Here is a 15,259-nt window from a genome sequence, read left to right on the forward strand (position 1 = left end):
CCCCCCCCCCCTCTCCACAAATTATTTTGTTTGTAAGAAAATAACGCCTGATTTTTGTAAAAATTAACAAATATATACTAAAGGTTCACTCAAGGTCATTTTTGTTCAAAAAGCTTTTTCTTGAATAAATTAACTCTTATTGTTTCCGATTTCGTTCTGTCACTCAGGGTAAATTTCTGTGAAAAATATTGATTTACAAATAATATTTGTCAAACAATAGAATGGACTTCTTCGCCCGAGATGCAAATGTAAAATGTGCTATAGTAAAAATAACTGTAAAAATTTAGACGAAAGCCAAATTTGGCAAAGAAGACAAACCTTTATCGTCCTATAAATACTAATTTTATTCCCCGAAAGATTTTTCAAAAATCTCTTCAAAACACTTTTATTGCAAATATTTAATTGAAGAAAAATATTTGTTATAAAAATAAAAATAGTACAATTTTTACATACAATTCTTAAAATAAAAAAATCTGTGTGTCAAACCACAATCCAATCCGACTATTCTTTCAAAAGTTATCCGATATACAGACAACCACAACCACAATAACGACGACGTAGACGCCAGAGAAACAGACAGATACCGATGAAAAAACTTGTTTTTCTGACTCAAGGAGTCTCAAAACGTCGAAATTTAATTTAATTCGCGAAAATCATTTTTCGCATAAAACTCTTCTCATTATGGATGAGAATGTGATAAAATAATCATGGGGCCTTGAAAAAGTAGCGTTTTTCGCCTCTTGACTTTTTTCCATATCAAGCTTTTTTTGCTTCAAATGTCCATTTTCGTTTGGTTTTTTCGATTTTGAAAATCCTTTAACTTTGTTAAGTTTGATTTTATCAAAAAAAGTTGTCAGGATAAATTGTTCATATTTTTTATACCATATATAGCTGTCGATAAAATGTTCAAATTTTGAAAAAAGTGGTCCCAAAATTTTGAAAAAGCTTCAACTTTTTGAATTTTTATCAAAAATGGTTGTTTAACGAACTAGATCTTTTTTTTTGGTCCCTCGAACAGTGTGTCAAAGCCCAATCCAATCGGACCAGTCTTTCGAAAATTATCCGGTATACAGACAAGAACAACGACGACGCCGGACAAGCAAACAGACCCCGACGTAAGAACTTGTTTTTCTGACTCACGGGGCCTCAAAACGTCTACATTTGATAAAATCCGAAAAAGTTATTTTTCATAAAAAAAAACTAATACCTTCTCATTTTTGATGAGAATGTAGAAATGATCAACAAGACTTGTACAAAATCTTTCAAAGAATAAAATTATTGTCCCGTAAGTTACAACCGAAAAATTACAATTTCAAAAAAATGAAAGTTGTTTTAAATATTAAGCTAGACTCGCGACCGGGACAAATCAGAAAATAAAAGTAAATTTGGCAATTGAATCAAGTAAGGCAACCACTCTAGAATGTAGAATCCGAATTGCAACAAGTTAATTGCCCATCTTACTATTTTTTTAAGTTTTTGTTGCATCATACGGGACGGATACTATGTGGATACTATAAGGATACGCTGTAGAGTATCCTTTCCGTTCACTCGGTTCGCTAGAGTCTACTTCGATAGCGTTTTAAATCAAAATTTGACCTAGAGATGTCACACTAGTGACTTCTAATTCTCATTCAAAAAACTTAGGTTTTACTATGTTTTCACGAGCTTTAGGTTTCCATCAGCTAGGCGAATTTGAAGCTTTTCATCTTTATTTTTTATTTTACGGTTCAACTTGATTATTCCTAATACGGGAATTCTTGAGCCTGAATATTTTTCTAATTTTTCGTAGTGTATGGCCAAGATGAATTTTTTAACCAACCTTAATTTTCGCTTATATTAACCTCAAATAATTAATAGGACGAATCATCGTCTTTGGATTTGTCCAACAAAAAGATTTATTGCACTTATAGTGTATCAAGTATTTATGACACGAATTTTCTTTTGGTTTTGACCGCCATTTATCTTTAGCATTTTAAGCTGCTGTGTTGCCAATTCTGTTGCTCGGCATATGCATATACATGTATTTAAAATTGTGTTCTCTTATCTTAGCAAGTGATCTTTAAAATTTTTATTTTGTATGCAGCGTATGATGTGATCCTTGATTATACTAGGTTTCAAGGTATCAAACGTAAATAATCTAGGCTTAGGTGCTTTTAACCATTAACATGTTTTTTAATAATAATTGGAGTTTGCTAATGCAGCCTTCTCGAGATCAAAGACCAAGAAAAGCTCTTAAGCCCGTCTCTCAAATAATGTAAGAAACTATTCATTTTCACTCCATCTGGTTTATCGTTGCACTCTGTGTCTTTTAAGCAGATTTTCAGTTTTTCAGCTATTAATATTTTTTATGTACGTATTAATAAGTTCATTTATTCAAGATTTAACACACGATGAGCATCTACATGTGCCTTGCAGTCTGTCTCTTAAGAATTGCCTCCGTCCTTACGCATTAACCTGGTCTATGCCATATTACAGATGGCAGCCTTTTAAAATTTATTTGGATCAACATTCCTTACAATTCGTATAAAAGATCTAACTTTTAATCACTTATAAGTTCCTTACTATAAAATATGCTTGAGAAGGGTGACGTCACGTTAGTGACACGTTGCGGAATTGTTTGAATGCATAACTAAATAAGGTCTGAAATATTCGTAGAGAATTGAAAAAGGAAAATTTTATTCTCAAAAGTACTCAATGTTTAAGCTGATTTATAAGGTAGACACCTTAAGAATATTGTAACGTTTTTTAAGCAGAAAAAAGTGTGAAATTCATCGTTCTGAGAACATTCTAATGACGTCTTTTGATTTTTTCTCACTAGGTTTTTAAGTAATGCTGCATCTTCATAATCTTGAGGTGAAAGTCACTTCAGTCCTATGAAAAACATACTAGAAGAATGGGCAACAGATGATTCAGATTAGCATATCTAATATACATTAACCACTATCATAAATATTCTATAATAAGTAATACAATAAAAATCTAATATTCAATAGGTGGTGTAGAAAGCCTGGAATCTGTGGACGTGATGTGATAAGAGAAAGCGCGTACTGTTACGTCGAAGGTAGCTTTTGTCAAAGATGGATCCAACGAAAAATCCACGGCGGCAATGAAGACGGTAATAATAGTGCGTATTATTAGTATGTACAAGATATCAAATCTGATGTTCAAATATTAAGCCTCGTATGAGAATAGAAACTTATCTGCCGTGCAAAACAAGAAACCGTTAAATACATGGGAAATTTGTCCCTCCGTTTCGCATTTGTTTAAATTATATTTAAATGAAACACAGTTGTAAATCAGGTAATTAATTCTAAATTTAGTTAACGCTTTCTTGTTTCGAATAGCATTTATGTAGGATAAAAGTGCTCACAGAGGGTCAGGAAACTCTAAACTCGTATATTTACTTGAATATCATTCACAGTCCAGGAGTAAACAATCTTTTCGCTCTAAATTGGATAAGTCTAAATCTGCCAGATTATAAGTTCTGTTAAAACAGGGCTACTATATGTATACCATAACACTCGTGCTTCTCTAATAAAAATTAACCAAAATTATTAACATTTTTATATTATTTTGAACAATTTATTCATAAGAAAACTGAATTCACTTACTGTACAAAATGCCAAAAATAAATAAAATTAAAGTTAAATTCTCATTGTAATTAAAGGAAATGACATTTTGAATTGTGTAAAAGACTTTGCAGGACAAGCCTAAAAAGAATGAGAAATCCTTCAAAATAAGGACGTATGGTAGCCCTAGTTAAAGAAAGTAAAGTATGAGAAGCATATGAATATAGTTTTTTAAACATGCCAATAAAGTAGAGTCGTAAATATTCAGTTATTATATCGAATTTCATATAACATTGTTAAAGATATTTCATTTGACTGTATGTACACATCAAACAACTGTGGACACTTTTGCCCTACATGAGATGAAATAGACATTTGAATTTAAATTTAGCAACCACCAGAACACCGTATTCCATTTTTTATACGCGATATTACAGTATTATTTAAATTATGTTATCCTTGTGAGTTAAAGGAAGTTTTCTAATTTCCTCAAAACATTTCCGATTTTTGCGAGGAATGTGACGATGGCATGCGTGTTTCGACAGATTCCAGAAATTTCGATCGAGCGAATTTTGAAGATGATCGTCCCAGTGACTCATTCTGACATCACATATTAAAAGATGTTTATTTGAATCCTAGTGGGTAGGGGAGGGGTAATAATAAAGAGTGCAGATTTAAATTCTCTCTACAAGAGTCACTGTGGTAAAATACTCTTGTTTCTCTCAGTCCTAAGGCGTAAATGATAGATTTTGATATGAACTTTCCTAAACTATATTTGAACTGTAGTATCTATTGGACAGCCGCCTAAATGATGTAGCCTAACAATTATAAAGTGTAAAAATTTGATGGTTAGTTTCGATATCACAGAGTGTACAGTTGTCGATCCTGGATGTTCTTTTGTCCTTCTTCCACCTACGTATGTGACCGTCAGTGAAGAAAGGAATGTAACGCTTGAAAGCATAACTTTACAGGACGAATGATCGAGCATCGTCCGCAAGCTAGCATTTGAGTAGTGGGGATACGTTTACGAGAAGCACCCCCTCCACTTACAACTGCTCCTTTAGGCTCCGTATCCGTGAGCTCCGTTTGAATTAGGCCATTTCAGCTATATCCAGTATTGGTGATTGGTGGGGCGGATTTTCGTAGACACCTTGTTTCGTCTCCGCGTACGCTTATTATGCCTATGGTAGTGGCTTAATAACAAGAAAAGTAAATAACTTCAAAAATTCTGACTATTGAAAATTAAAGATTAACTTAGAAACTATCTATTCACATGAGAAAAAAATAGATCTTTTCCAAATGAGATCCCTTTCTTCATGAATGGTCACATATGTATTCATAAGAGTCAGAGAAACGAGAGACATAAGTTTAAATTATTAAACCCATCTGAAAAAATTAGAAATTTTATATATATATATATATATATACATGATACATATACATATACATACATATATACATGATTTTGTCCACTTATATCTAAACTACATTTATGTAACATTATTACCTCGGAATGAAACCTGAAGAACATGAAAATTAATATAAAATTCATTATGTCAGAAATCATCTTTATTATTTTATATTTTTGAATAGTAAAACGTCTTCGGCATGATTGCATATTCACAAACACTGTGACAAAATATTACTTTGAGCATGAAAGGTTGAGGACGTGGCGTCACTTAATGGAATCAAAACAGTTTTAACATTGGTAAAATAAATAAAAAACTATATAAATGGGTATCACAAATTTTGCAGGTCTTGTTTCTTTATCAATGAATTACAAAATTGGTAGCACGTTCTCGGCCGAGAATTTCGAGAATATACACTGATTGATGAGTGACGCCTTAGTCTCTCGGAAGTATCGAATTTGATCAGTATTGCATGATCAAGTTCCTAGATTTTCGCATCTCAAAGGTTTATCCCGTAACTTGTAAATTAAATCACGCTTTGGAAAATTTTAAACGTCTGCAAATTCTCATGTAAGTAATCGTACGGTACCAAAGGTACCCTAAGGCGCCTGTTTTATGGCGACATTGCAAATTTTCACCAGGTTCTTGCATCCCCGAGGGATGCGTCAATATCCCTATTGCTCCTCTGTGAGGATGTTGTTGGCTATACAGTGAGAGTAGACTTTCTGGTAGAAGATGCTTGTATCGAGTCAGAATACTGGATATCTGTACAAAGGCCTATTGATTCTGCAATTCAAATTTTTTTTAAGCAAATACGTGACCCCATTTATCTTGAAAGTGTACGCAGAGGCTGGCCGTTAAAACACGTATAAATGGCACCTAAACAATGAACCTTTGCTACACTTAAGCTATTCGCACCAAAAGTTGTGCAACATGTCCGGGTTATGAGCTCGCCAGATATCACCCTACTTAGTACGCCAGACACATCAAGTTTCTCTCGTTACTTTTCGGCCATGTATTCCACACGCGGAACTTCTAGCGCGAACTCTTATTTTAGAGATATCCTGATTTTCCAGTAAAACTGCATCTCATGTGCCTTAAAGGCTTTGTTTTAATCTTTTCTGGTGCTTGATTCCTTGCTCCATTGTATCATCTGTACGTGTAATCATTATTATGTGAAGTAAAATTTGTATTGTGGCTCCTTAAACAAGCTGATATTAAAGCCATTCTACGGCTTTAGCTACGTAAAGGTGTCAAACAAGAAATACATTCAATAGAAAAAGGACAGTACACGTTCTTCTCCGGCAAACACAAAACACGTTAAAATTATAAATATAAAAAATTGAAAACCATTCAAATTCAATAAAAAAATTGAAAGTAATTATAAGGATGTTTTTTCAAAAAAAATGCCAAGGAGGAGCCAGCCGCTTTGTATTATGTGAGAAGTTGTAAGCTTCAAAAGCTAAGATCATGGTTTCTTAAAGCAAACAATCTTGACGCAACCGCACCTTGTTCATCGTCCACTTCTGCTCCTTATATCCTAGAAAGTAAACGGGATTAGGAAATTCACTCAAAGATGCTTCATAAAACACTGTTCCTTAGGATCCGGTTTCTAGTCGAGGATTACCTTACGCTGTAGACGGCAGGGTTGGCGATGTAAGTTTCACCTCTGAATACTTGTTTATAGCTACCAACCTTTTCTACAATTTAATGAGAAACAGTGTTGACAGCCCTGATAAAGTGGTCCGAGAAGAACAGCCTTTTGCACCTGGCACCCGATGAACTGAGCCTAACGCTGTCAAGCCGGGATTTTATTGATTTGTCTGAGATATAAAGCTTTCATTCCTCCTTAGCAGCCGATTATGAGAACCACGAGATGGACTTTGTAGCCTCAGTATAGCCTGCTCCGCTCAAAAAGAGGAGCTTGATATTTCGCTCGTTCTTCTTCCTCCTTTTCCATGATATTACTATTAGCTGATGCGGAGAATTCAATCACGTGTATTATCTTGGTCTTCAGATCTTGGAGGGAAATATCATGCTTCGTAGCACTGATACGATGAGTAGTGGAAAGTGGGAATAAATTCCAGGAACTTACACTAATTATTCTCCACAACGGACTACAGTTCCCCCTGAGCGTGTGGCGGGAAGGTCCATTCATTATGCGCTCACGGATCTTGCTATTGTCCTTGATAAAGAACTTCATATCTCCCTTTGCGTAAAATAGATACCTTATCTTTTAAATACTGAGGTGTTTTATGAGCATATTCCGGGTGCATATGAACCCAACGTGCATGTGACCTGTGCATGTATCCTCTTCGCGCCAGAGACCTTTCTTGCCAACAAGTAAGGGGATTCCCTCCTATGTTTAGTTTAGTTTATTGATGGCTAACGCCTTTATAAATAGTTATAATACAGAGTATACTTAATATTCGGTATTTTACAAAGAAAACTTAAAATAGAAAAAAAATTATTATTATATACTAATGAATAAGAGTAGCAGTTCGAGCTTAGTAACATTCATAAGTTTTAAATGTACTACTTCCTAAAAATAAGTTAAAACAAAAACAAAAAATGGCTTTATGGCATAGAAAAATATTTAATTTTCGTCACAAAATCATTTAATGATTGATTGAAAATATCGATATCGTAGGATAGACTGTTTATCTTATTATAATTACAACAGAGTCGCGGTGCATGTGAGCCATATTCTGTTCTACGAAATGGAATTTCGAACAAGCCAGGATCTGAATTATAAATTCTTAACCTGAATGTAATTGACCTCAAGAATCTCTTTTGTACAGATTCTAGTTTATCCGTAAAGATGTTCTTGCGTTTCTTCGGGGCCATTGCCTGATCGAAGCCTCGCCTTGGGTCGGGTCTAATGCCACTCTCAACTGAACCATTGTGTTCATCCGAGACAGGTCTATTTTGGGTGTGACTGTGCGATACTGATGACGTAAACGTATAATTCGAAATACTCTTGGAGTTATAGACGATTCACGGTAGATGCGTCAGACGAAGGCGAGAGCTCACGCGCCGCATTCGCTCGACACGCAGTTACACGGTCTCCTTGTCGTCTATTCATGATACCCTCGCCGTAATTCGGCCCCCCTCTGTAACTCAAAAACTATTCTACCGATCGGTCTAAAATTTTAATATTTTTTTATATACATCAATTGCTATGACCTAGATTATTATGAAGAAGATTGATGAAGACATTCTTAAATTTTCATCTTGATTTTGAACTGAAAAAAATTGGATTTTTGACAAATAAAATCCAAAGGGCCGCCATTTCCTACATTTTTTCCCAAAATAAATTATCGTAGTCTATTTCCTAGCCAAACATTTACTCTTTCTAATCCCGCTTAGTTTTTTGTTTTTAGACATTCCAGTCACTTGCAATCATACCAGCCATAAAAAAGAGGACATTTCGTTGACCGCAAGAAACAGCTATAAAATGTTGATAAAAAAATTATGTCAAAATTTGTTCTAGTTTTTTAAGTTTTAAATTACATTTTGACAATGTTCAAATCTGTGATGTCGATTTCTGTTCATTTACCAGACCATTAAAAATCGCAAAAATTAGAAATCGAGAATGGGGGGAGGGATATTCTTAAAGCAACCAATCTCGACGAAACCGGAACGTGTATGTCGTCCACTCCCGCTATCTTTGTCCTAGAAGGTAAGCAAGAACGGGAAGTTTACGCAAGATACTTCGTACAACGCTGTTTCTTAGAGTGCCATTTTTAGCCACGAATGACCTTACGCGGTAGAGGCACAGTTGGAGATAAATAGAGTTCAACACGGCCCTGCACGAAAGGGTGGTTGGGCCGCATCCGAGATGACCTGAAACCCCATGATGGGTCCCGAAGTTATGGGCGACGGAACGTACCTTCATCAGTCTTGGCTCATTCTCTCAGCCGAAAATCAATCCTAGTGCTAAGTGAGTGCTCTTGATCCCGCTCTGGACTGCCTCCTGGAGAACCTCTCCACCCCGACGTCTCACCTCTCGTATCAACCCATTGCTTGGATATTCGGCCCCAGCTTCCACTACGCTGACCGGAAATACTAGGTTCCGATCTACCCACCGGTTACTATAATGTAAGTGGGAATAAAGCTCGCATTTTAACCCTTAAAGGAATTTCAACTTTTATTGTGACTTCACCTTCTTCTCGGCACTACATTTCCCTATTTCCCTCCTCGGCATTACCTCCGTAATACCTGGCGCCCAAATCAAATAACCCAAAATCCTTGTCCTTTCAAATTTCAAACCTGCCGAGAAAAAAGGGACAAAATTTTCAATTTAAACACTTACTCTGAACTCTGAGTAACTCGTTGCATGCTATTTGATCTATTGCCTTGCCTTGAAATATTGAAAACCTATTATTAGCATATATTTTATGATAATAAAAATTTGATACTGATATTTCTGGAAGGTGATGTTTATAATGTGTATATTGCTACGATTTACATGTATTGTAATATACTTTGATATACTCGTATTTTATGATTTTTATGTGATTTACCATTGTATTTTGCATTGTTCGTTCCTATGCGCCATTAAAGGTTCAAGAAATATTGCGCACATGGATTATCATGACAAGTGAAAGTAGCTCTTCGTTTAGATTGAACCAAAAACGGAAACTATGAATACAAGCTTAAAAAAGAATAAAACTGTATCTAAAAATAATATTACTAAGGTTTAAAGTCAGTTTTCGAAAACAAAAATAAGGAAATAATATATTATAATAAGGAAAGATGAAACCTGAAAAGAAAAGAATTCGTTTTTATTTTGCTGAATATTCCAAGCGCCCGACTTGACGAAACTTCCAAGCGCGCAAACAAGTTCGCTTGTGCAGTCAGCAATACTTGCGAGTCGAGGTAAGGTCACGCTACGTATATCATAAACAAAAGTTCATGGAACGAAAACAAACACATTTTCTAGCTCTGTGACAATTAATAACAATCTTAACTAAAATATTCTAAAATAAACTCAAATATTCTCATCGAAATGAAAATGAAATAGAAACCGCTTATATAAATGGATTATAGGGTGTCACATCGATAGAAATTTAAAATAAATGAAAATTAAATGAAATTCAGATCGGGTACAGCCAAGGTAATGATGACTAACCCCACCAACATGGAAAGCGACAATGATAGTTTAGACCTGGAAGGTGCCGCTACTTTCAACCAAAAACGCGGATTTCACCAAGGTCACAACAAGACCAATAATCCGAAACATAGAATTAATGTCACCTAAGAACACTGGCACTATACCTAAAACAACAAATAAGTCAATAGGGCGTGGTAGGGGTTTCGCGATTAAAAACACAGAATATACAGTGAATAGAGACAGGTCAAACCAAGATAGATTAATTCCGGCAAGACAAGTAGAAACAACTCAAACCACAAACAATACATTCTTGTGGGATAACGAAAATTTACCAAAAACAGGCGTGCCAATACAAATAAATAATATGAGACAATAGATGAGACAGCGAACCATTAGAGGACAGAATTAACTCAAAACAAAATAGATTACGTAGACTTTCGACAAAAAGTAACGGATGAAACAGACACTCTAGAATCCACACAAATAACTCAGATACAGATCACGAATCTGATAATAATTTTAATAATCAAACAATACCAGCTACTTATTTCCCTTTCGGCATAATACAAATACCATTCCAAATTATGAGCAATTGGCCCATTAAATTCCGGAATAATAAAGAAGACAGCCCTACGCATTTTTTGGAAGAATTAAAAAGATTCAAAAGGGGTTATAAGATAAATGATCGAGATATCTTAGAAAACTTAGACGCACTCTAGATCGAAGATGCAAAAGATTGGTGCGAAATAAATAAAAATTCTTGGCGATGTTTACCGGATTTTACCGAGGAGAAATGTAAATATTAGGAAAAAATAATTGATTAAAGAGGAAGAGGATGCCAAAACAAATAGAAAACCGAAAATTGGAGGTAGCATTAACCTCAAAAGTACTGAAGAGCATACAAAGAGTAGTTCAGGGTTACGAGACAGCAAAATTCCCCTAGCAACTGCCAACTATAACCAACCACCAAAAATACAAAACTCCCGAATTCCAGCAACAAATCCTACGAAGGATATCCCTAGCTTAATAAGCATCCCCACGGGCAACAAATTCCAACCCTTAGAGAGCATCCCCACCTACGATACTAGCGATGACTCAAGCACAAAAGACTCACTTAATTTAGGTAAACCTAGAATTGGGAAAAAAAGTATGAAAAAAAATTCAGGAAAAATTAGAAGAAAGCTCAAGACATATAACAGCATTCACAGGACCTGGAAAGGGCATGTACCAATTTAAAAGAAGTGCATGTATCAATTTAAATGGATGCCATTTGGTTTAACAAATGCTCCAGCCACTTTCCAGAGACTGATGGATAAAATCAGAACCCCAAATTTAAAACCAAACGTTTTTTGTTATTTAGACGACATCGTTATAGTAACTCAAAATTTCGATGACTATTTAAAATATTTGAACATTGTATTAGAAAAAATAAATTATGCAAATTTAATGATCAGTCCGGACAAATGTGAATTCGGCGGCTCAGAAATCAAATATTTAGGCTTTAAAGTTAACGATAAAGGATTGCAAATAGATGATGAAAAAATTCAACCAATATTAGAATTCCCTAAACCTAAAAATATAAAACAATTACAGCGCATAATAGGGATGGCAGGTTGGTATAGAAAATTGATCGCACACTTTGCCGAAACAATAGAACCGATGAACAGATTACTTAAAAAAGATAAACAAAGGGATTGGGGATTGAAACAAGATGAGGCTTTCCAAACAATTAAAGACCTTTTAACATCAGCACCCAAATTGTCATGTCCAGATTTTACACAACCCTTCCAAGTCGAAACCGACGTGAGTAACACAGTGTTGGGAGCCGTACTCACGCAATCGATTGACGGTATAAGTTATGTAATAGCATACGCAAGTAGAAGCTGAAACAGCGCAGAATCTCGGTACTCGGCATCTGAAAAAGAATGCCCAGCAGTATTTTGTGCCATCCGAAAATTTAGGCCATATCTAGAAGGGTATAGTTTCAAAGTAATCACGGACCACTTAGCGTTAAAGTGGCTCCATAACCCAAAAAACCCCACTGGCCGATTAGCCAGGTGGGCACTGGAATTTTTTGAATATGAATACGAAGTCATATACCGAAAAGGTAGTTCAAATCTTGTCCCTGATGCTCTTTCGAGATCAGAACCAGTAAAAAATATAGGGTTTGTGTTAGCTTGTAGTATAGAAAACCCGAAAGCGGAAATAGCTGACATAACAGACAGCTAGTACTCAACAAAAATCAGACAAGTTAAAAAAAGACCGGAAGAACACGAAAAATGGCGAATCAGAGACTCGCAACTCTATTTTGACAGAACGGAAGCATTAAAATCTACTCTTTTACTAGACTCTAACCCATGGAAACTCGTCGTGCCCAAAAATTTACGAACACAGGTTTTGAAAGAAAACCACGATGACTTACAAGCAGGACATTTAGGTTCCGAAAAAAGGCACACGAGAATTTCCGAGTACTACTTCTGGCCAGGGATGTATTCGGAGATAATCAAATACATTAAAAATCGTAAAACATGCGAAAGAACCAAACCGAGTAACCAATCGAAATTAGGGCTGATGGGAAAAAGAATCGTTGAAGAACCATAGACCATGATTGCTGCAGATATCATGGGACCATTACCGATTTCAAAAAAGGGAAAAAACCAATATTTAATAGTTTTTGTAGATCTTTTTACAAAATGGGTTGAGATCATTCCAATGAGAAAAGCTAACGGGACAACAATATAGTCGGAAATCCACAAACGTGTTATTTCGCGTTGGGAAACACCGCGTATTCTCCACACCGACTACGGCACCGAATTCGTAACTAGAACACTTAGAGAATCAACCAAAAAATTTGGCATGAGGCACACTAAAACACCTAAATATTACTTAGGTCGCGAATTAGAACCACTACAGTCCCTAAGAAAAAATTTCGAAAACGAAAACGAAATAGAGTTTCAAAGTGTAGACAAATGGACAGACAGACTTAGTTGGCTACAAATTATAAAAGAAGAAGTCCAGAAAAATTTAGCTGTAGCAAATAAAAGGCAAGCGAATAGTTACAATTTAAAAAGAAGGCCGATAAAATATAAAATCGGTGATAGGGTACTAAAAGTAGTAACAAAACTATCAAATAAGATAGACAAAGAAGCAGGTAAGCTTTACGACGAGTACGAAAAACCTTTCATTATCAAAAAGAAAATTTCCCCAACCATATACGAATTAAAAAACCGTAAAGGAAAAAGTATAGGTGAATGGAACGTAAATGATTTTAAGTTAGAAAATGCTAGTAAAGATATCGGCAAATAGAAGCATTAAATACTAATGAACTTCGATTAGGATAGTTATACTCAAAATATGGCCAAATGGCAAGGGATCAATAGCATTAATAACAATATCTAACTCAAAACTAAAAAAATGACTCAATAAAATCTAAATAATATGACTCATTACATTTTGAGGACAAAATTAGACAGAACGGAACTTTACCTTTTAGAAAAAAGAAAATACCAAAGTTCTTACAGCAAAACGCAGAACTTAAAATATTATAACAGGAAGCAAACAACTCATTAATGAGGATCAGATGCGGAAAAACATTGAGAGAACAGGAACTTCCAGAAATTGTAAAGAACTACGAAAACTATTCTCCGAAAAATTAACAGTGGAATTAGACCATATACAATATCTTGTTTTTCTCACGAAAAATGATTTGAATTTAGCAAACCTTCACAACTCCAGACTCAAATAGACAGATTTACTCATAAGAAAACCGAAACATAAATAAGGACGAGATTCAAAACTATTAAGGAAAAACCTTAGAGGAGAATAGCAGAATTACAATATTGTATATAAATACTTTTTTTTTTGTTCGAGACTATCAGAACTGGAAAGCTACATTAAGGAAATTTCAGGTATATGCCCGAACCCCCGCGGGGGAGGGGCGTGTAACAGAACTGTTACCATAGAATAGAGCTCGACACGGCCCTGCACAAAAGGGTGGCTGGGCCGCATCCGAGATGACTCGAAAACCCCCCAATGGGTCCCGAAGTTATGGACGACGGAACGTACCGTCGTCAATCTTGGCTCGTTCGCTCAGCTGAAAACCAATCCGAGTGCTAAGTAAGTGCTCTCGATCCCGCTCTGGACTGGCTCCTGGAGAAACTCTCCATCCCGACGTCTCACCTCTCGTATCATCCCGTCGCTTGGATATTCGACGCCAGCATCCACTTCTCTGACCGGAAGTACTAGGTTCCGATCTACCCAACGGTTACTAGAATGTCAGTGGGAATAAAGCTCTCATTTTAACCCTCAAAGGAATTTCAACTTTTATTGTGTCTTCGCCTTCTTCTCGGCACTCCATTTCCCTATTTCCCTCCTGGGCAGTACCAAGGCTACAAAGTCCATCTAGAGGTTCTCATCATCGGCTGCCTTGGATGTATAAAAGCTTTATTTCTTAGCCAACTCAACAAAATCCCGACTTGCCAGCATCAGACTCACTCCATCGCGAGTCATATGCAAAAGGCTATTCTTCTGGGAGGATATCATAAATAGCCGACAAGGAAACCGTGTATCTACGTGTCGAGTGCATGGGGCGCGCATGCTCTCGCCTTCGTCTGACGCGTCTACCGTGCATCGACTATAACTCTAAAAGTATTTCGAATTTTGACTTGACATTTTCAGGGAATATTCTTAAAGAGTTAGAGATTTGAATAAGACAGAAAAAAGCAATTTTCGATTATGAGAATGAGGGAAGGTAGCCTTAAGAAACCATGTTTGTAGCTTCTAGAGCCTACCACTTCTCTATAATTAAAACATTCAAGGCTTAGGGAAGTGTCTACCCCATCGCTTGAGAGCTCTGATTCTTGCAATCAGCCTCGTTGCATTGTGCTAACTCCCCGATGCAACGAATTATACGTTTACGTCACCAGCATCGCACAGTCACACCCAAAATAGACCTGTCTCGGATGAAAGCAATGGTTCAGTTGATACCGACCCGAGGGTACGATCAGACAGTGGCCCAGGACAAACGCAAGAAAAAATTTTTAAAATGGTTTGTCCTAGGCCATTTCCCTAGGCCAGGAGCGGGTGCTAATCTGGAAAATTGTACCCGCTCCTAGCGAAATGACGATAAAATTTCAGCCACAACCACGTCTGTATATTATGTCCTT

General features: G+C 36.0%; 1 protein-coding gene across 8 annotated transcripts in view; it reads left to right on the forward strand.

Annotated features, from left to right (window-relative positions):
- Positions 1 to 15,259, forward strand: part of LOC117169010 (prostasin) — a 297,259-nt gene that overhangs the window by 148,255 nt on the left and 133,745 nt on the right. For 6 of the 8 annotated variants that reach the window (XM_033355110.1, XM_033355118.1, XM_033355065.1 and 3 more), the window contains one exon: positions 2,994 to 3,124. In XM_033355110.1, the coding sequence (XP_033211001.1) occupies positions 2,994 to 3,124 (131 nt within the window). The remainder of the gene's footprint in view (positions 1 to 2,993; positions 3,125 to 15,259) is intronic. The other 2 variants (XM_033355081.1, XM_033355090.1) reach the window with 1 other exon arrangement.

The sequence above is a fragment of the Belonocnema kinseyi genome, chromosome 1, assembly GCF_010883055.1.
Source record: "Belonocnema kinseyi isolate 2016_QV_RU_SX_M_011 chromosome 1, B_treatae_v1, whole genome shotgun sequence".
Lineage (NCBI taxonomy): Eukaryota > Metazoa > Arthropoda > Insecta > Hymenoptera > Cynipidae > Belonocnema > Belonocnema kinseyi.